The sequence below is a fragment of the Rana temporaria genome, chromosome 4 (assembly GCF_905171775.1).
Source record: "Rana temporaria chromosome 4, aRanTem1.1, whole genome shotgun sequence".
In the NCBI taxonomy this organism is placed as follows: Eukaryota; Metazoa; Chordata; class Amphibia; order Anura; family Ranidae; genus Rana; species Rana temporaria.
This window is the reverse complement of record NC_053492.1, coordinates 10,241,444-10,262,671: the sequence shown is the minus strand read 5'-3', so window position 1 is coordinate 10,262,671 and position 21,228 is coordinate 10,241,444. Positions and strand designations below refer to the sequence as shown.

At 46.3% G+C, this 21,228-nt stretch overlaps 1 protein-coding gene across 1 annotated transcript; it reads left to right on the top strand.

Moving 5' to 3' along the window:
* The first annotated feature begins 17,722 nt into the window (after positions 1-17,722).
* LOC120935501 (gastrula zinc finger protein XlCGF17.1-like) lies at positions 17,723-20,119 on the top strand. Its single transcript, XM_040347551.1, has 2 exons — positions 17,723-17,765; positions 19,082-20,119. The coding sequence occupies exons 1-2, from the start codon at positions 17,723-17,725 to the stop codon at positions 20,089-20,091; spliced, it is 1,053 nt and encodes a 350-aa protein (XP_040203485.1). The 3' UTR covers positions 20,092-20,119.
* The last annotated feature ends 1,109 nt before the right edge of the window (positions 20,120-21,228 follow it).

The window sequence follows — 21,228 nt, the reverse complement described above, 5'->3', positions numbered from 1 at the left end:
TCTGCTAGTAGTGAGCTGGTCGGCATATAGAGATGGAATGGTTCTCTCCCACTGCCGCTGACAAGAGCAGGATCTGTTCTTCCACCTCTCCAACCTACCCCTTCCCGGGCAGCAATGAAGGCCCAAAAAGAGGGCAGGAGGTTCAGAGGCAATGAGAACACCATAGGACACTTGCTGTGCCACTGAGCATCATTGGAATTGTAGTTTTTAAGGGTCACTGTGTAATGGAAGTGAATTGCTGCAAGAACTACAGGAGCCAAAATCCCTACACACAGATGAGGAGCGACACAGGACTGTTTTCCTGGGCAAATCTAGAGACTGAGAGGTCTTTGCTGAGAGGAAGCCGTGCTGCTTGGATGTCTTGCCTTTGCTGAGCCTGGACAGAGACCAGGGGCTCTTGCTGTGTCTACAAGAGAAATGAGACAGATCAAACCTTTTGGACGGATGTTGGTGTGCGGCTAATTTATTTGTAATTGTCTACATGTGTATACAAGAGCCTGAGTGACCTGCTGCCATGAGTGCCTATACCAGAGCTGGCAGACTGAGCCTTGTGGAGGGACCAGACCTGCAGAGGGACTGAGCTTTGTGGAGGACCGGACCTGCAGAGAGACTGAGCCTTGTGGAGGACTGGACCTGCAAAGAGACTGAGCCTTGTGGAGGACTGGACCTGCAGAGAGACTGAGCCTTGTGGAGGACAGGACCTGAGACTGGACCCTTGTGGAGGACCGGACCTGCAAAGAGAATGAGCCTTGTGGAGGACCGGACCTGCAGAGAGACTGAGCCTTGTGGAGGACCAAACCTGCAGAGAGACTGAGCCTTGTGGAGCACCAGACCTGCAGAGACATTGACCTTTGTGGGACCTAACTTCAAAGGACTGCAGACCACTAAGTGATCTGGACCAAATGCCTTTATACCAAGAGGGGTGAGCTGAATGTCCATGCCTATCCCAATTCTGACACCGTTAATGCAGGAGAGACTTTGGCAGCTCACTAGCCATCTGCTGCCCACTGATAAAGGGACAGCCACATGTGCACTATCAACAAAGGGGCCCCAACGAAAGCCAGCCAACACTGACAATTAGGCACCAGGTACTGTTACTTCCAGGGGTACCCCTTAGTCGGGAATGCATCCCCCCCACCTCCGCTATCGGGGCTGTATGCATAATGTCCACTCAATGACTTTTTGTTTCCTGAGATATTTGATGCCCTCACTTAAACTCTATTTGTGCTAGTTATAGTTTAATATAGCATTTCTATAGCTAAATTTGCTACCAGCTTATAGGTCGGTGCTCATATACCTAGTATGTTATCCTTTAATCTGTTTGCTTGTTAAATGATTTGTGCGTTGTTTGATTGCATTTCTTCAATACATTCATTTAATCTACCACCAGTCGCTTGGCCTATTTCCTGTGTAGTGTTATAGAGAGTATTATACTAACACTTAAGTTACACAGGTGTGAGCAGCCTTCTACCTATAACTGGGTGTTGTAGAGGGGACCAAGAACCCATCATCACCAGCGGCTCCTGCAGGGGTAAGCCTTACACATTTATAAATACAGTAGACATTAAATGTCAGAAAATAAATAAAAACACAGTATTAAACCAATCATTGATTTAAAACCAAAAATGCAACATTTGTCCATTAGATGGCGCTAAGTATCATACCAATTGGTTCCATCTAGTGACCAAATGCAACATTTTCCACTTTAAATCAATGGAAAATATTCAACCAGCACAGCAAATAGTCTAATAGCATTATTATTTTTTACACCCAATCACACAGAGGTGGGCTGAACATCAGGCCCAGACTGGCCATAGGGCACACCGGGCATTTGCCCAGTGGGCCGGGGCCACCTGTCCTTGCCGGCTGGCCACCATTTCAGTTCGGCCATCGGGACAAGGGCGGAGACTACAGGTCACGTTACCTGTGACCATGAAGAGGGAGGGGATCTACACGAGACACCAGTCACCTGACTGGAGGGAAAGTAAGTGGGGCTCCCCGTGCATGTGCCTAGATAGGAGGAGTGGCTACATACACAGTAGAAGAAGCCATCTCTTTTTCTTCTACAGCCTCTGAATGCCTGCTTCTCATTCTCTGTCTCCCGTGGGCATTCCGAAGCTGTAGGAGAAAAATAAAGAAATGGATACTTCTACTGTGTATGCAGCCGCTCCTCTTATCCAGTTTCTTCCTAGTGCTCTTAGGTGCCCCCCGCTGTGCTATCAGGCTCCCCCAGAGTTCATTGCCCCCCTGTACTCTCCAGCTCCTCTGTGCTCATCAGCCCCCCCTCCCAGTGCTCTCCAGCCTCTCCCAGTGCTCTCCAGCTTCTCTCAGTACTCTGCAGCCCCTCCCAGTGCTCTCAGGCCCCCTGTGCTCATCGCCCCCCTTGTACTCTCCAGCCCCTCGGTTCTCTCAGGCCCCCTGTGCTCATCAGCCCCTCCAAGTGCTCTCCAGCCCCTCCCAGTGCTCTCAGGCCCCACTGTGCTTATCGGCCCCCCCTGTTCTCTCCAGCCTCTCTGTGCTCTTAGGCCTCCCTGTGCTTATCGCCCCCCTGCACTCTCTGGGCCCCCCAGTGCTCTCCAGTCCCTCTGTGCTCATCAGCCCCCCCAGTGTTCTCCATTCTCCAACCCCTCCCAGTGTTCTCAGGCTCCCGTGTACTCTCCAGCCTCTCCTGTTCTCTCTAGCCTCCCCTGTGCTCTCCGGACCCCCCGTGCTCTCTGGCCACCCTAGAGCTCTCTGGCCACCCTAGAGCTCTTTGGCCACCCTAGTGCTCTCTGGCCCCCCAGTACTCTCCGACGCCTCTGTGCTCTCCGCCCCCTAGTGTTCTTCGACTCCGTCCTCCCCTAGTTTCCCCCCCCCCCCCCCATGCTCTTCGTGCCTCCCGGTAAATATGCCACAGGCTTCTCAGTCTAAAATGCCCAGGCCTATGTTTTGTCCCAGTCCGGCACACTACCCTGTTTGGTTCACACTTGAACTCTCGAACATCACAAAAGTTTAGACCCGGACCCTTATTGAAGTCTATGGTTCAGACCTGGACCCTTATTGAAGTCTATGGGACCTGAATTTCAAAACTGTAAGTCCCCGTTTTGAAGACTTTTTTGCAAGTTATTGGGCATACAAAGGGTATGGGGTCTCATCTACTTGCCCTGGGGGACATGTATCAATGCAATTAAAAAAAAAAAAAAAAAAGATTATTTTTACTGGAGCAGAGATTTTAATGATGCTTAGAATGAAACAATAAAAATAAAAAAAACATTTAACTATAGTGCCTGGGGGGGTCCCCTTACTCTGCCTGTAAAGTAGCGCATCTGTACCATGTATAGAACCTGCTGCAGCAAAACTTATATTTATAAAGAAAAAAATTACATTTAAATTGCCGGCAATACAAAAATGTTAACAAAAATATGGCGTGGGGTCTCCCCAATACATACCAGGCCCTTCAGGTCTGGTATGGATTTTAAGAGGAACCCTATGCCAAAAAAAAAATGTGGGGACCCTTATCCGAGCATGCAGGTCAGAAAAGGGGGAGATGAGTGAGTGCTCCCCCTCTTGAACCATACCAGGCCACATGCCCTCAACATGGGGGGGGGGGTGCTTTGGGGCAGGGGGATCTGCCCGTCGCCGCAAAGCACCTTGTCCCCATGTTAGAAAAACAGTAAAGTTAGCCCATTTTTTTTTATTATTGATCTCACTCTAACATTCAAGGTGATACCTCACATGTGTTTTGAACGCCGTTTCCATATGTGGCACGGCTTACGTTTGCGTTGACTTCTGCATGTGAGCGGACAGGGGCGCTTGAATTTTTTTTTATTTGTTATTTATTTTTATATTGTTAATTTTGCTTTTATTTTTCTAGTTGACACTTTCTTTTTACTTTGACACTTTTACTCCTATTACAAGGAATGTAACAGAAATACGCATGACAGGTCCTCTTTACAGTGAGATCTGGGATCAACAAGTCCCCATAACTCACCTCTATGCTGGGAAGCCTGAAATAAAAAAATAAAAATCACAGCCAGCCTCCGAACGATCATAAAGACTTTGGGGATCATCTGGACCGTCATAAATCTATCGTCAGCATCTGGCGCTAACGGTTCCCTTCTACGACTCACCGATGGCAGGGGTGAGTCGGTAGAAGCACCAAAGGGAGGGGGGAGATGTCCCTTCTCGCCGCCTGTAAGAACGATCAAGCGACTGAACAGCCTCGTTATAATCATTCTTATGTTGTAGGGAATCGCCAGTTAAAAAAGAAGATATCAAAATGATGTCTGTAGCTGCAGGCATCATTCAGATATCATCGCTTAAACCCGACAACGTCATATGACGTGCGGTGGGCAGGAACTAGTTAAAAAAAAAAAAAACAATGTTCCCCCGATTTTAGATCCGTCGTCAATTACGATGCCGCTGCTGGACCCAAAAAAATAAAAAAAATTGAAGGCTAACTGCCAAATGTGCTCTGCCGTTTGACAGTTCTCTAAATAGGTAAGGGGCGGGGCCACCTTGTGACATCACTTGGTGGCACCGCCCCCCCCCCCCCCCCTGGGACATCACCGACCGTCACCAACCTAAGGGTATGGTAGGATTTGGGGGGGCCCCATGATGTTTAAAAAAAAAAATTGGTGCAGGGTTCTCCTTAAAAATCCAAAACAGACCCAAATGGCCTTGTATGGGTTGGGAGGGGCCCCCCATGCCATTTCTTTTTATTATTTTTTTATTATTGCTTACAACTTACATTTTTTTTCTTGCTGCAGCAGGTTCTATACATGGTACAGATGCGCCACTTACAGGCAGAGTAAGGAGACCCCATGCTGTTTTGCTGGCTACCCAACCCAGGTCCCCTACCAATGCCTGAAGTTGTAGAGATTATATCTGGTCAAGGAAATGTTCAAACAGAACTCTGCCCTTCCCCAGAAGACCTCTACTACTGGAACTGTTATAGCAGGTGCAGCTATTGAACTCAGAGTGGGTGTCTGGACCACCAAGCTTTGGCACAATAGAAGCAAAAGGTTCTCAGGCAGGGCAGCTGTAGGAATCTCGGAACAGATGCATGCCAGACACGCAACAAATGTAGAGACTCAGAGGTATCAGACCCAACAGCTGGCAAGCGCTTTACCTTAGTATCAGAGACTGGCTGAGTAGCGGGTGCAGGATCAGCAGAGCCAGGCTGGGCAGCAGACACTTTCAGCTGAGGCTGGCTGGGCTGCAGACACAGGATCATCAGAAGCAAGCTGACGAGGAGGCAATGGATAATCACAGGCAGGCTTGGCATCAGACACAGGATTAACAGGCAGGTTGGGTAGCATGCACAGGAATTGGAGACAGGCTGGGCAGCAGGCACAGAATCGGCAAAGGCAGTGTGGGAAGCAGGCACAGGGTCAGCGGAGGCAGACTTTGCAGCAGGCACAGGGTTGGCAGAGGCAGGCTTGGCAGCAGGCACAGGGTCAGCAGAGGCAGGTTTGGCAGCAGAGGCAGGCTTGGCAGCAGGCACAGGGTCGGCAGAGGCAGGCATGGCAGTAGGGTCGGCAGAGGCAGGCTTGGCAGCAGGCACAGGGTCGACAGAGCCAGGCTTGGCAGCAGGCACAGGGTCGGCAGAGCCAGGCTTGGCAGCAGGCACAGGGTCAGCAGAGGCAGGCTTGGCAGCAGGCACAGGGTCAGCAAACAGGATAAATGGAGAGGATCAATGGAGTCAAAGTGGACTATAGGTAGAGGATCGGTGACATCAGGCTGGATAGCTAATGGCATGTCAGCAGGGTCAGACTGAACTGTAGGCATTTTGTCAAGAACATCAGGCTGGGAAGCAGGTAGCATAAAGGCAACATCGGGCTGCTCAGTGGGTAAAGGAGCAGTGGCATCTGACTGGGCAGCAGATGAAGCTCCAATGGTATCAAACTGGATAGCAGGTAGAATATCTGTAGCGTCAGACTGGACAGCAAGAGAGGTGTCAGCAGAGCCAAGCTGGAACATGGACTTGGTGCACAGTGGCTTTAAGCCAGAGCTGGGCAAACTACGGCCCGGCGGACCGTATACGGCCCGGCGGACCTTTTTAATCTGGCCCGTGGATCGCTAGCTACGGTAGTGCCTGGGCCTAGTGACATCTCACAGCGTCTCCTCCTCCTGGCTAGTCAGTGGCTGGGCCGGCCAGCAGCTAGTGGGGGGGGGGGCGGGGCCGTAGGCAGAGTACGGATTGAGCCGTACGTGCAGGCACAGGCAGGGAGTTGGCGTCACGTCAGATGACGTCAGCTGCCTTTCTGCGCGCCTGTGAGGAGCAATCCATGCGGCGTGAATGTGAGGAGTAGACGCTGTGAGTGTGAGATGTCATTCCGGTGTAATACACAGGTGAGTCCACCCATGGCATGCCATGTATATTACAACCCTAAAACCCCTTTGCTGACAGCTGAGGGACAGGGTGAAAGACCCAAGAGGCAGGGTTCACCCAGCAACTGCCAACCTGTGTCTCTTCAGAGGATGGGGAACTACAAGCCCCAGTGTTTAATACAGTACAGTATTAAAAAGTAAAAAATATATATATATAGCAATAGGGTACAGTGGTACAATATATATATATATATTACAAACCCTCTCTTTGAAGAAACCTAACATTTGATTTTGCCTAATAACTTTTGTTAGCTAGTAAAGAATATCAATCAATTTCAACTCCAATCTTCTTTATCTTGTTGCTACGCAGCTAGACCGCCCTTACTGAATCCATGCTGGGGCTTGTAGTTGCCCATCTTCTGAGGATGGGCAACTACAAGCCCCAGCATGGATTTGATATTAGGCAAAATCAAATGTTAGGTTTCTTCAAAGAGAGGGTTTGTAATATACGGTATATATATTGTACCACTGTACACTATTGCTATGTATATATATTTTACTTTTTAATACTGTACTTATACTTATACTTTTTTTTTATTCTGTACCGCTGTACCCTATTGCTATGTGTATATATAAAGTACAAGTACTCGTACCAGTTGTCCAACAATGATATTTACTGCTTTTTATAAAGAAATACAATTGATTTTATGCAGTATTGAGTTTAGCCTTTTGGCCCGGCCCTCCAAAATATTTTTAGTTTCTCATGTGGCCCCATCGAAAAAATAATTGCCCACCCCTGCTTTAAGCAGTGGTCAAGATCCCCACTTGGCTGAGTGAAGTCAGTCTGCCCTAAGGGTGGATGAAATTCTTAGAAAGGCCTGAGGAAATATTTTTGTGGTAGCGTAAGGCCAGGTACTGAGAGTCCCAAATCACATCTGAGGCCGAGTTTGGAACAAACTGACCCATAGTTGTTGCAATGTCAGGCCAAACTGAGGTGGCTGGTACAGGGACAGGTAAGACTTGACAATTGGTGTCTTGACAATTGTCTGGACAGGAACAGCAGGATGGACTGAAGCAGCAATCTTGAAACTGGTTGGACTGGAGCAGCAGTTAATTGAACAAGCTGGATTGGACTGAAGCAGCTGGTATAGAGTCAGACTGGTCTGAGGAAACTGGGATGATGGCAGCAACTGGCACAGGCTCTTTCAGTACATTGGGGGGGGGGGTCTCTCAGACAGACACCTCTACGTATGGGCAAGGGCTGTCCTCAGGTATCTTGTGCATACAGATACCTCTACATATAAGCTGGGGGCTTCCTCTGGTATCTTGTGCATACAGACACCTCTACATATGGGCTGGGGGCTTCCTCAGGTTTCTTGTGCCTTCAGATGCCTCTACATATCGGCAGGGGCTGTCCTCGTGCAGACAGATGCTTCTCCATATAGACTGGGGGCTGTTCTTAGGTTTCTCATGCATACAGATGCCCCTACATATAGGCTGGGGGCTTCCTCAGGTTTCTTGTGCAGACAGATGCCTCTACATATGGGCTGTCCTCAGGTTTCTTGTGCAGACAGATACCTCTACGTATGGGCTGTCCTCAGGTTTCTTGTGCAGACAGATGCCTCTACGTATGGGCTGTCCTCAGATTTCTTGTGCAGACAGATGCCTCTACGTATGGGCTGTCCTCAGGTTTCTTGTGCAGACAGATGCCTCTACGTATGGGCTGTCCTCAGATTTCTTGTGCAGACAGATGCCTCTACGTATGGGCTGTCCTCAGATTTCTTGTGCAAACAGATGCCTCTACGTATGGGCTGTCCTCAGATTTCTTGTGCAGACAGATGCCTCTACGTATGGGCTGTCCTCAGGTTTCTTGTGCAGACAGATGCCTCTACGTATGGGCTGTCCTCAGATTTCTTGTGCAGACAGATGCCTCTACGTATGGGCTGTCCTCAGGTTTCTTGTGCAGACAGATGCCTCTACGTATGGGCTGTCCTCAGATTTCTTGTGCCTACAGCAACCTCTACATATGAGCTGGGGGCTGTTCTCCGGTTTCTCGTGCACATACGGACACCTCTACATATGGGCTGGGGGCTGCCCTCAGGTTTCTCCTGCAGGCAGATGCTTCTACATATAGGCTAGAGTCTGTCCTCAGGTTTCTCGTGCATGCAGACACCTCTACATATGGGCTGGTTTAGCCAGGTAAATTTCAGGTCCCCTGCTGTGACAGGTGTATTGTTCTCCTTACACTGACCACAGACTTCTTCCCTTCCAGGCACCAGGGGGCACAGTATGCTCTTTTCCCCACACTGTGCCCCGCTCAAAATATAGAGCTCACCTCTTGCCAAGCAGAAAGTAAAAGTGAATATACAAGATATACAAGTGGAGGGAAGCTCACATAAACCGGGCAAGACCAGAACGGAAAATTAGAGGAGCAGAGATGGGGTAGCAGGATACAGGATCAAGAAGGGAAGTGGCTTATATGCAGAACACTGAGACATTGATGAACGTTAAGGGAGGGATTATAAACCTTCCCAGTAGCCAGTATCAGGTGGAACCTAATTACTGGAATCTGCTGGCTGCTGGTGGCCCCTGGAATTGCACCCTTTGGCTCTGAGAACCACAGCGTCACCAGCAGGTGATCCAGGTCTTGACAGCTTTGTGTATAGAGTAGAGCAACAGTCCCCAACCTTGTTGGGCACCAGGAAATGGTTTCACGGCATTGCTCAGGCTGAACTTCTCCTTTAAGGTGCTCGGTGTGGATGAACATAACAGATTATGACTGTCAATAGTTGCTAAATAATCAGTGGCTGATTTTCACTTGTTGAGTCCTTAAAAAACACTGATGTCCCTTAGCCATTCTTTATAATTGATGGACACACAAGCAAATGGGTTGGAAATGCAGCATTACATCATTGCCTGAACATGGCCATACTTGGGAAGAAATGTCAACACTATCCCTACCCCTTCCTTTATATTGCTAATAACAGCTTGGGGAGCTGTCGCTTGGCTTTTGTAGAATCTGGATCGATCGTGTGGTTTGGGTGTTTTTTTTTTTCAGTGAGTCAGTGGGCAGCCATTGTGATTGATAATGGATTTACACCAAGAGACTTTTTGCAGGATTTTTGTTTTTTTTATAAAGGACATGTCAAACATTTTGTGTGTCTTTATTTCAATAGGTGTTTTTTTGTGTGCGTGAGTAGGGGTACTATGTACCCCATACTCATTAACATGGTGTTAGGTTGCCCACGGCCACTGACTCCCTATCATCCAGCCTGAGCAGGAAGCTGCCACATATAGCAGTGTAAGTAATACTGCAGCTCAAGGTTCGACTAGATTAAATACGCATCTAGTTCAGCCATACGCTAAACCCCCAATCAAGCCAAATTCTGTCCAAACATAGGTCCATTTACTGATCCTATGGGGGAAGGATCCCCTTTTCCTTCTATCAGTAGTCGGCAATAGAAGAATGTTCTTACATTAGGGTGACCAGACATCCCTGGTTTCCTTGGACAGTCCCGGATTGAGGACACTGTCCCCGGACCAAGTCTGTTCCCTGTTTTTTCCCCGGATTGGATTTAAACAGGGGCTGGGGCAATTTAAAAATGCAGAATAAAAAAAAAAATCTGAATTACACCCCCCCGCTGCGCTGCTCCTACTTCCATAGGGGGGGTGTATTTTTTTCCATTATCTGTGCCCCTTTCTGATGATCATGTGCTGGTCAGGGCGGAGGGAATATTTCTTCAGTTTCAGGTGCATGCCCATTCAGCTCCACTTGCATGTTCTTCTGCCTTGGCTCAAGTCTCGGCCAGCCACCTGCCTATCTCCTTGCCTTCCCTGGTGGAGTGATCTTCCTCCACTCCCCACCCAGTAGTAGCCGGGGGCCCAGAGACTAAGGGTCACACGTGCGGACCGTTCGTCCGTTTTTTCATACGTCCGTTTACGGACTGCAATGCTTTCCAATGGGATAGCGTACGTTAGCGGATGAGCATCCGCTAACGTCCGTTAACATCCGTCTCCGTTAAGCTCCATTTTTTTGAACGGAAGAAAACCCTATTTTTCTTCCGTCAAAAAAAACAGAACGGACGAAAACGTATGTTAGCGGACGATCCGTTTAACATCCGATCCGCTAACATCCGTTTTTCATCAAAATAAAAATAAAAATAAAGTTCTAACAAAAAAAAAAAACGGATGACAACTGATAAAAAAAGGGATGTAAAACGGATAAAAAAACGGATCAACTGATGATAAAAAACTGATCTAAAAAACGGTCCGCGCGTGTGAAAGGACCCTAAGGCCAGGTTCACACCTATGCGAATCCGCATTCCAATTCGCAGGACATTTCAAAATACATTGTTTTCAATGAGGCTGGTTCACATATGTGCGATGCATTCGCACTGCGCATTGCCTCCAAACCGTGTGCGGTTTTTATGTCTTGCGGTGCGGCTCAGGTGCGAATTCAGTCCCATTATCTTCTATGGGTACGCATCTAATTCCCAGATGTGTTCAGTTCTCTTCAGGAATTTCTCTCATTCAGCTCAATACACTTCTCCCCCACTCTCCTCTCACCTGGAACCTCTCCCAGGTCTCCAAATTTGCATCTAAAATGGAGCTAATCTGCTGAACACTTCTCTTATCTCTCTGCAGAGATAAGAGAGCTGAAATTCCCACCGCACTAGTGTGATTCCGGCCTAAGACTTAACAGGCTATGAGGCAGGTGGCAGTGGGCAGAGAGTCGCTGATTAGCCACCAGTACTAGTAAAAGAAAATATATATGTCCCCGGATTTCATTTAAAAAATCTGGTCACCTTATTTTACATCATCATGAAATCATCATGAGAGACATAACCCCTACCTAGAGACCTTTGGAGGAACCCTGGCTGAGAAAGGCTGGACTTGGCAGTAATATATTTCTATCCCCCTTGGTGGGGGTGGAGATGACCCATCTCTAAGGCAGGGGTCTCAAACTCAAATTACCTGAGGGCCACAAGACAAGTTTTCATATCCCATGGGGGGCCGCATGCAAACTTTCAAACTTCAAAAACAACAGTACTGGTGTCAGCGAACACATTATTAACCCCCAGCACTGGTGTCAGCGAGCGCATTATTACCACCAGCACTGGTGTAAGTCAGGGTTTGACAAATTTGCTTGGAATCTAGGAGCCAGCTAAAAAAGTTAGGAGCCAGAAAACGCACCCCGTCCCGACGAGCTTGCGCGCAGAAGCGAACACATACGTGAGCAGCGCCCGCATATGTAAACGGTGTTCAAACCACACATGTGAGGTATCGCCGCGATTGGTAGAGTGAGAGCAATAATTCTAGCTCCTCTGTAACTTAAAACATGCAACATGTAGATTTTTTTAAACGTCGCCTATGAAGATTTTAAAGGGTAAAAAAGTTTGTCGGCATTCCACAAGCGGACACAATTTTGAAGCGTGACATGTTGGGTATGAATTTACTCGGCGTAACATTATCTTTCATAATATAAAAAAAAATGGGGATAACTTTACTGTTGTCTTATTTTTTAATTTAAAAAAGTGTAATTTTTTCCCAAAAAAGTGCGCTTGTAAGACCGCTGCGCAAATACGGCGTAACAGAAAGTATTGCAATGATCGCTATTTTATTCTCTAGGGTGTTAGGATAAAAAATATATATAATGTTTGGGGGTTCCAATTAGAGGGAAGAATATGGCAGTGAAAATAGTGTAAAATGACATTAGAATTGCTGTTTAACTTGTAATGCTTAACTTGTAATACCAACGGCCACCACCAGATGGCGCCAGCTCACATCTGGTGGTAATAACGTGTAATACCAACGGCTCACCACCAGATGGCACCAGCTCAAAAAAAAAAAAAAAACATTTTTATTTATTTTTTTTTTTTTTTTTTTTTGCTCCCCTCACTTCCACCCTGCCTAAGGGCCATTTATAACTGGTCCGCGGGCCGCAAATGGCCCGCGGGCCGGTACTTTGAGACCACTGCTCTAAGGATATACAGTACATACACTCAGCACAAGGCCGTGTTCACACTATGAGATGTTTCTCAGGACTGCAGTTCCTCTGAGCTCCACCAATACTGAAACATACAGGAAGTCTCTATGAAAGACAGGAAGTGATGTCAGGTATAAATAGGAAGTTCCAGGCGAGAGGTGAGTCGGGAGGAAATAGAGAGTAGACATTGCTAGAAGTGGCAGCAGAGAAGGTAATAAGATCTTATTTTCACCTAGTAACACCTCTCCCTCATGTTCGTCCTCTTCCTCCATAGTCACTATGACATCTTTTATCTCCAGCAGATGATGATACACACATATATAGTGTGGAAATCTAGATAAAATTCCTGCAGGGTCAGAACATTTCCCCACTTACAGGGGCTGGAACATTCTCTTAATTTTAAAGAGGTGTCACCTTAGCGCCATTGCCCCCTTGTCCCCCTCGCACTGAGCACCGGTGCCCCCACTGAGCACCAATGCCCCCTATCCCCCTCACTGAGCAGCAGTGCCCCCTCCCACTGAGCACCAGTGCCCCCCTTGTCCCCCCACTGAGCACCAGTGCCTGTCCTTGTATCCTCACTGAGCACCAGTGCCCCATTGTCCCACCACTGAGAACCAGTGCACCCCTTGTCCCTCTACTGAGCACCAGTGCTCTCTTTGTCTTCTCTCTGAGAACCCGTTTCCCCTCTTTTCAATTAGTACCCCTGCAAATTCAAGTAGAACAGTCGGTGTCAAATGATGTTTCTAAATATTTTATGCCAAATGTGTTTGCCGTGTAATTTGTGTTCACCGCTGTATTCTCTGCAAGAGCTGTTGTTTTAACCACTTCCCATCCGGGCCAATTCTGTTTTTTTTACAAGGCCCATAAAAAAAGAACATTCCTTCGAAGGAGAAAAAAGCCTAAAGCCTCGTACATGCGCGCGGTTTTCTCAGCAAGAAAACTTCTGGCAGAGCTTTCTTGCTGAGTAAACTACGCGTGTGTACGAGGCTTTGAGGTTTCTCGTCAAGAAAACTGCCCAGAATCTAGACGAGAAAAATAGAGATCCTGCTCTCTCTTTTCTCGTCGTGAGATTCTCGAGAAACCCGAGCGTCTGTATACTTACCTGCCTCCATGGAAACCCGCGCATGCTCGAAATGACTTTGACGCATGTGCGGTAGCTTTCAAGGAATAGGTAGGGTGAAGCAAGATAGCGGCGACAGAATCGAATGTGACGAGCACATGCTCGGCGTAGTCGATGACGTCACCGCGTTTATGCCATTCAAAAGAACGGCTGCCAAGAGATTCTTGCCAGGAATCTCGTCAGGAAAAACAAAGTTTTTTTCCTGACAAGAATCCGGGCCGTGTGTACAGGGCTTTAAGAACATTCCTTGTTGCAGAAATTACAGATTCACATATTTTCAGGATGAATGGTTATGCAGATATCTTTTTTTTTTAAATAAACTCCTAAGTAGTCCAACCTATGTGTTCCAACACACACTGGGGCAGCCCACCCATATCTCCATCCTAATTGTCAGGACCCGGGTCTGAATATGCAACACCTACTGGGTCAGATTCATGTAGATCAGCAAATTGCACCGTCGGATCGTAACTCCCCCCGGCGGAATGCAAATTCCGCGGCTAGCGGGAGTGTACAATTAAAATCGGGCGCGTTCCCGCGCCGATTTAACTGCGCATGCGCCGCCGGCGAAATATCCCAGTGCGCATGCTCCAAATGACGTTGCTAGGACGTCATTGTTAGCAGCGGGTACGTCAATTGCGGCCATCGGTATTCCTGATCGACTTACGCAAATGACGTAAAAATTTGAATCTCGGCGCGGGAACGACGGCCATACCTAACATTAGCTACCCCTCCTATAGCAGGGGTAACTATCCGCCGGAAAAAGCCGAATGCAAACGATGTTAAAAAAAAGCGCCGGGCGGGCGTACGGACTTGAATCGGCGGTTCTCCTCATTTGCATATGCGACGCGTAAAAAAAAAAGCGACGACACCTAGCGGCCGGCGGGAGATTGCAGCCTAAGATTCGACTGGTGTAAGTCACTTACACCAGTCGGATCTAAGGGAGATCTATGCGGAACTGATTATTATGAATCAGTCGCATAGATCCGACCATGGGATCTCACAGATCCGACCGTCGGGTCTCACAGATACGACGGCGGATCAGGAGATCCGCCGTCGTATCTCTTGATGAATCTGGCCCCCTGTGTCTGGAGGTGTCTCTACTTGCTGAGCCACCTGGGATGCTGAACAGCTACAACAATGATCCCCTGAGAAACCCAAATGGAACAATAGCTCTATTGCAGAAGTGAATAACTCATTTGAAGCCTTGCTGACCTCTAGGACCAGGATTGTTCTCAGAACACTGTAGTGATAGATAGAAGAAAGCAGGCGCACTGGCCTAGTGCATTATCCCACAAATTGTATTAAAATAGAATAAAATAAATAAATACTACTCGCAAACATAGGTAGTAAAAGCGCTCATCTGGCAACACAACTTGGTTGTAATTTCCCAAACTCTCCGATCACTGCTGGCTAACGTGTTTCGAAGGCATGTCCCCCTTCATCAGAGCCGAAGAGAGTTTGGGAGATTACGTCTGTGTTTGTGAGTAGTATTTCTTTACTTTATTCCATTATTAATAAAATTTGTGGGATAATGCACTAGGCCAGTGTGCCCGCTTTTTTTTTTTTTTTTATCGATCTTGACAAATACTGGACTGCTCTCTGGACAATTTCTTTGAATGATCTTGCCTTTAAGCTTGTTTCTCTTGAACCTTTTGTTTCTCCCATAAACATCCTATTTAGGCCATGCATTTCCATTTAATTTTTGCCAGATTATTGTGCTCTCTCCAGCCGATATCATGCTCTTTACAAACTACAAAAGAAAAAATACCGTGCTATCTAATAATGTGTGAGCGGAGCAGCTAACACAGTAAGAAAGATCAATTTGCTAGAAAAATATTGTGGAAAAAGTGTAGCGCTAAAAATTATTTGAATTCCTTGTGATGAATTCATAAATAAATAAAATAAATAGACAATATGCATATACAACACCACATGTGACAATGGATAGTGTTACTATTAGTAGTAGTCCATAAACCTCTAATAAATGGATACTAATGACAAGAAACTGGACGGAGCCAGAAAAATAAAAGTGAATGAAAACTGTTCATATATGAAAAATCCAGTGACTAGGTGAATAGTCACTGGATCTTTCATATATGAACTTTGTTTTATGAACAGTTTTCATTCACTTTTATTTTTCTGGCTCCGTCCAGTTTCTTGTCATTAGTATACATTTATTGGAGGTTTATGGACTACTACTAATGGTAACACTATCCATTGTCACATGTGGTGTTGTATATGAATATTGTCTATTTATTTATTTTATTTATTTATGAATTCATCACAAGGAATTCAAATCATTTTTAGCGCTACACTTTTTCCACGATATCATGCTCTCGTCACTCCTGCTACAGTCTGTATCTACGCTACCATTCATTACTGACCTTTGGCTTGTTCCTTAATTAAACTTTTGCTCGATCCCAATCTGCAACCATTTGTTAGTGACCTTTGCCTTGTTTACTGACTATACTGCTGCTTATCCATTCTGCTCTATCGCCTCCTGGACCCTGGGTTGCTCACCTGGTTGGGTGATCCTGAGGACCACAAACTGGTACTAACATGCAGCAAAACCCATCTCCACCATCAGGAGCTCTGGTGAATACGAGTTAGTGCACGTCGGATGAGCCCACATCATCCATCAGGGTGACCTACTTCTGTACTTATCCAGCCTCTCTACTGCTATATACTGGTCTCCTAACCTGACCATGACACCAATATTTTACAATTAATACAGTCCATATACAATATCATTCTCTGCTATCCATCAACAGGGAAATCTGTGTATATGACAAGACCACATCAATGAGGATGGAGAAGGACTGGCATCACATGACTGAGAAGATACTAACCCTCACCTTGGAGATTATCTACCTGCTGACCGGAGAGGTGAGGAGGATTCTGGGGGGTCACGTGACATCACTCTTATCTCTATTAATAAAACACATACTTGACCTTGGAGGTGAGGAGAATTCTGAGAGGTCACAGGACATCACTCTAATCTCTATTACAAAATACAGTCCTGGCCGGAGAGGTGAGGAGGATTCTGGGAGGTCACGTGACATCACTCTTATCTCTATTAATAAAACACATACTTGACCGTGGAGGTGAGGAGAATTCTGGGAGGTCACAGGACATCACTCTAATCTCTATTACAAAATACAGTCCTGGCCGGAGAGGTGAGGAGGATTCTGGGAGGTCAAATGACATCACTCTTATCTCTATTAATAAAACACGGACCTGACCGGAGGGGTGAGGAGAATTCTGGGATTCTAACCTGACATTCCTATTGGTTTCCCAATACAGAGATTTCCTCTTGTGAAGTCAGGTGATCATATGACCATCACAGTGCCTCCATGTGACTCCCTAAAACCTGAGAGACACAACATGGAGAAGATTCTAGAAGTCACCAAGAAGATGATGGAGCTGCTGACAGGAGAGGTGAGGTACAATCACTGATGGTATCATTAGGATCTGTACATTATCTGCATTGTTACCATTGATGTCATTTTTATTATATATTTAGAGTGGAGACCTGAGAGATTCTAAAGTTGAAGTAAAAGAAGAGATAAAAGAGGAGGAGGATGAGGATGGGGTGATGGAGGAGTCAGGGCTTGTAAAAGGACACAAAGATCTGTACCAGGACACCATGGTGGAGTCACCCAGCTACAGAAACCCACCAGAGAGATGTCCCCGTCCTCTGTATTCCCGGGATTCCACACAGGAAGGTCACACCATCCCTCACTGTTACAAGGTTAGTGAAAGTGAACATCTGGAACATGGACTCTTGGAGATGTGTGAATATTTTTTTTATGTAAACATATCTTTTACAGATATAATTTTCTCTCGTTTTCTTGGTTTAGGGTGAAGATCTGTTAGATTTAAAAGTTGTGATTAAAGAAGAAGAAGAAGAGAGGTATGTGAGTGATGATCAGCAGTCTATGGAGGAGGATGGAATAACGGGGACACTTATAGAGGAGGACACTCCTACAGAGATCAGCACAGGTGGGTTAATAACACTAAATCCATTCCTCCACCCATACTGCTCACTGATTGGCCCAGAGTAGGGCGGGGACTGGGTGATATCAGCCTGTAATCCCCTGGTCACTTTCCTGAGCTGTGTTCCCCGTCCTGTATTCCTGTATTTCTCTTGGATAATCTTCCTTCTCTGTGCTTCAGACACAATTTATGTATCTAGACTGGATTTATGGAGATTCTGGGGTTCAGCTGGCAGGAAAATGTAGATTTTTGCAATAGGTGTTACCTTACCTAGGCACCTAGGACATGTGTCTTGGGTTTTCTGCCCCATGCCCGGGTCTAGCAAGATTTCTGACACAACAATTCTCCCAGGTTACTCACTCTGTTGTTTTCTGGCTGTGTCGGGTGGAGGAATATGTCTGTATAGTCTCAAACTCAAGTCACTGAGTGCAGTCTCAGGAGAAGGGAGGCAGCTGTGTGGGACCAATGCAACTTGTCTCAGTTAAGGTCTGGTTCACACCAATGCAGGTTGCAGTTTGTCTATGCCAGGTGCATTTTTGTGTTTTTCAATACACGTTTTTGAGCCATTGTAGTCTATGGAACCAAAAACCAGAAAAAAAGTCCCTGGCACTTTCCATAAAATATACACATGTGAACATGACCCATAGGAAACCATGTTAAATGGACAGTACTGTGCTTCTACAAAACTGAATATGTACAAAAAAAATGCATAGATGTCAATCAGGCCTTGGTAAACATTTAAGCTTTGAGTCCTGACAATTATATCTGATGATTTGATTGGAGCACAGACTTTTATATGTTAATAATGTGATAACATTCTCAAAATTCAGAACCTTAAACAGAAAGTGATAATGAGGGAGGAGTCAATAACCCAATGATGATGGTCTTCAGGATCAGTCCAGTCTTCATCTTGGTTGTTCTCCCCATCCTCACTCTCTGACCTCTGGTGGGGCTCAGCCCCGCTGTTATTCATGACTACATCATGGACTAAATAAGGAAGTGCAGGACTTCTTGTGTTGGGAAGATGGCAATGAGTGATAGAAGGGGTGGAGACACTCGTTCTATAATCCACTCATCACTGTCTCTCCTATAAAAGACAGTTCTCGTTGTTTCCTCACTCTCTAAGGTCCATGAATAAAGAAATGGACTGGTAGGAGATCAGAGGAGCCATTTACTAGTTACCTTGAGGGGGGAATTGTAAGATCCTCAGAGACAAAGCTGCCTGATGTGGGCGGAGTCCTGGTTTAGGGGAACCAATCTGCTCATGTCTAGTAATAATCTTTTTATTTCTATTTTAGTAGATGGACGGGAGATGAGGAAAACTTCAGAGGATTGTCTCACTTTGTCTCCAGACTGTAAAGTAGAAGATGAGGACATCACACAGTATAGTCCAGGAGAAAACCCAACTACCTCAAATGTCCATCCGGCACCACACAGTGTAGATGGACCATCGTGTTCCTCTTATCCTGAGGAACCTCAGACTGTGAGGGACGGTGCCGGACCATCGTATTCCTCTTATCCTGAGGAACCTCAGACTGTGAGGGACGGTGCCGGACCATCGTATTCCTCTTATCCTGAGGAACCTCAGACTGTGAGGGACGGTGCTGGACCATCGTATTCCTCTTATCCTGAGGAACCTCAGACTGTGAGGGACGGTGCCAGACCATCGTATTCCTCTTATCCTGAGGAACCTCAGACTGTGAGGGACGGTGCCGTCCTTCCAACAGAGAAGAGGTTTTCCTGTGCTGTGTGCGGAAAGTGTTTCTATTTTAAATCCGGACTTATTGTCCATACAAGAACTCACACAGGTGAAAAGCCGTATTCCTGTCCTGAGTGTGGGAAATGTTTTTCACAGAAGTACCATCTTTCCACCCATCAGAGATCTCACACGGGGGAGAAGCCGTATTCTTGTCGGGATTGCAAAAAATGTTTTTCAGAGAAGTCCTCTCTTTGTAAGCATCAGAGAGTTCACACAGGTGAAAAGCCATATTCTTGTCCTGAGTGCGGGAAATGCTTTGCAAAACAATCAGAACTTGTCACACATCAGAGAACTCACACGGGGGAAAAACCATATTTCTGTTCTGAGTGCGGAAAATGTTTTTCACAAAAGTCCCATCTTAACAGACATTGGAGATCTCACTCAGGTGAGAAGCCTTATCCCTGTACTGAATGTGGGAAATGTTTTTCAAGGAATTCCGATCTTTACAGACATCAGAGATTGCACACAGGAGAGAAACCTTATCCCTGTTCTGAGTGCGACAAATCTTTTTCAAGGAAGTCTGATCTTTACAGACATCAGAGATTCCACACAGGAGAGAAGATGTATTCCTGTCCTGAGTGTGGGAAATATTTTTCGTTAAAGTCCAGTCTTTACAAACATCAGAAATTGCACAGGGGGGAGAAGCTGTATACCTGTTCTGAGTGTGGGAAAAGTTTTTTGAAAAAATCAAAACTTGTAAGACATCAGAGATCTCACACGGGGGAAAAATCATTTGACTGTCCTGAGTGTGGGAAATGTTTTGTACAAACATCAGATCTTGTCAGACATCAGAGGTCTCACACGGGTGAGAAGCCGTATTCCTGTAGTGAGTGTGGGAAAAGGTTTTCACAGAGGTCAAATCTTTATACGCATCAGAGATTGCACACAGCGAAGAAGCCCCCTTCCTGTCCTGAGTGAGGGAATTGTTCCTCACTGAAGTCCTGTCTTCCTGTACATCAGGGATCCCACACAACCCTCGAGGTGTATTAGTGCCTTGAGTGCGGGAAATGTCTTGTATATGAATGTTGCTGGACATCACAGCTCTCATGTGGGGAAGAAGCACACCCTGATATACACCTCAGATATACTCCATGGCTGATCTTCATCATGTAAGAAACAGTTCATAAGGAGATCAGAGATCAGAGATCACCAAAGACATGGATGAAGTGTTGTACCGTGTCGGCCATGGATAGCAGTATAAAAATAAAAATGGAGTCCTTACCTTTCATTGGCTGAGCACATTTTGTGGTATAGGATTTCACAAACACTTAAGATGTATTTAAAAAAATTGTTGAAAGAACAGGACCATGATACACGTTGGTCGAATTTTACTTTATATAGTGATTTCCTATGATCAATGGCTCCATCTCATGGCCATAATGCAGTATTACTTTTTTTGATGGAGGCATGTCAAGAAAAATACAATTTTATAGGCAATAGATGGAGCGGCTAGAGATTACAGCTAGAATTTGTAATGGCAATGTCAATTGCTTGTCAGGTATGCGGCTATATACTAATAACTGAGATCGTACTCTTGGTAGAGGTCGACCGATATATCGGCCGATATTTGGCCGTTTTTTAGTAATCGGCAGAGGCTGACAAACTGGCATTGAGAAAAGGGATGAGGATGACTCTGGGTGGATATGAGAGTTACATTGTGGAGATCCTCTTCACAATGTAACTCATCCCCACACAGAGTCATCCTCACCCATCTTCACAATGCAACGCAATTATCTTCATCCCCACCCAGCACCATCCATCCCTCTCCAATGCATCCCCTGCACCATCCATCCATCCCTCTCCACAACGCATCCCCACCCACGCCCAGCACCATCCATCTGTCTCCAAAACGCATCCCCACCCACCCCTCTCCACAACGCATCCCCACCCATTCCCAGCATTATCCATTCCACTCCACAATGTATCCCCACCCACCCCTCTCTACAACGCATCCCCACCCACGCCCAGCACCATCTATTTCTCTCCACAACGCATCCCCACCCACGCCCAGCACCATCTATCCCTCTCCACAATGCATCCCCACTCACCCCTCTC

Coding starts and splice junctions, on each gene's coding strand:
- LOC120935501 (XM_040347551.1), top strand. CDS start 17,723: ATGCCCGGGTCTAGCAAGATTTCTGACACAACAATTCTCCCAG. Junction 17,766..19,081: donor TGACACAACAATTCTCCCAG/GTTACTCACTCT, acceptor GTGCCAGACCAT/CGTATTCCTCTTATCCTGAG.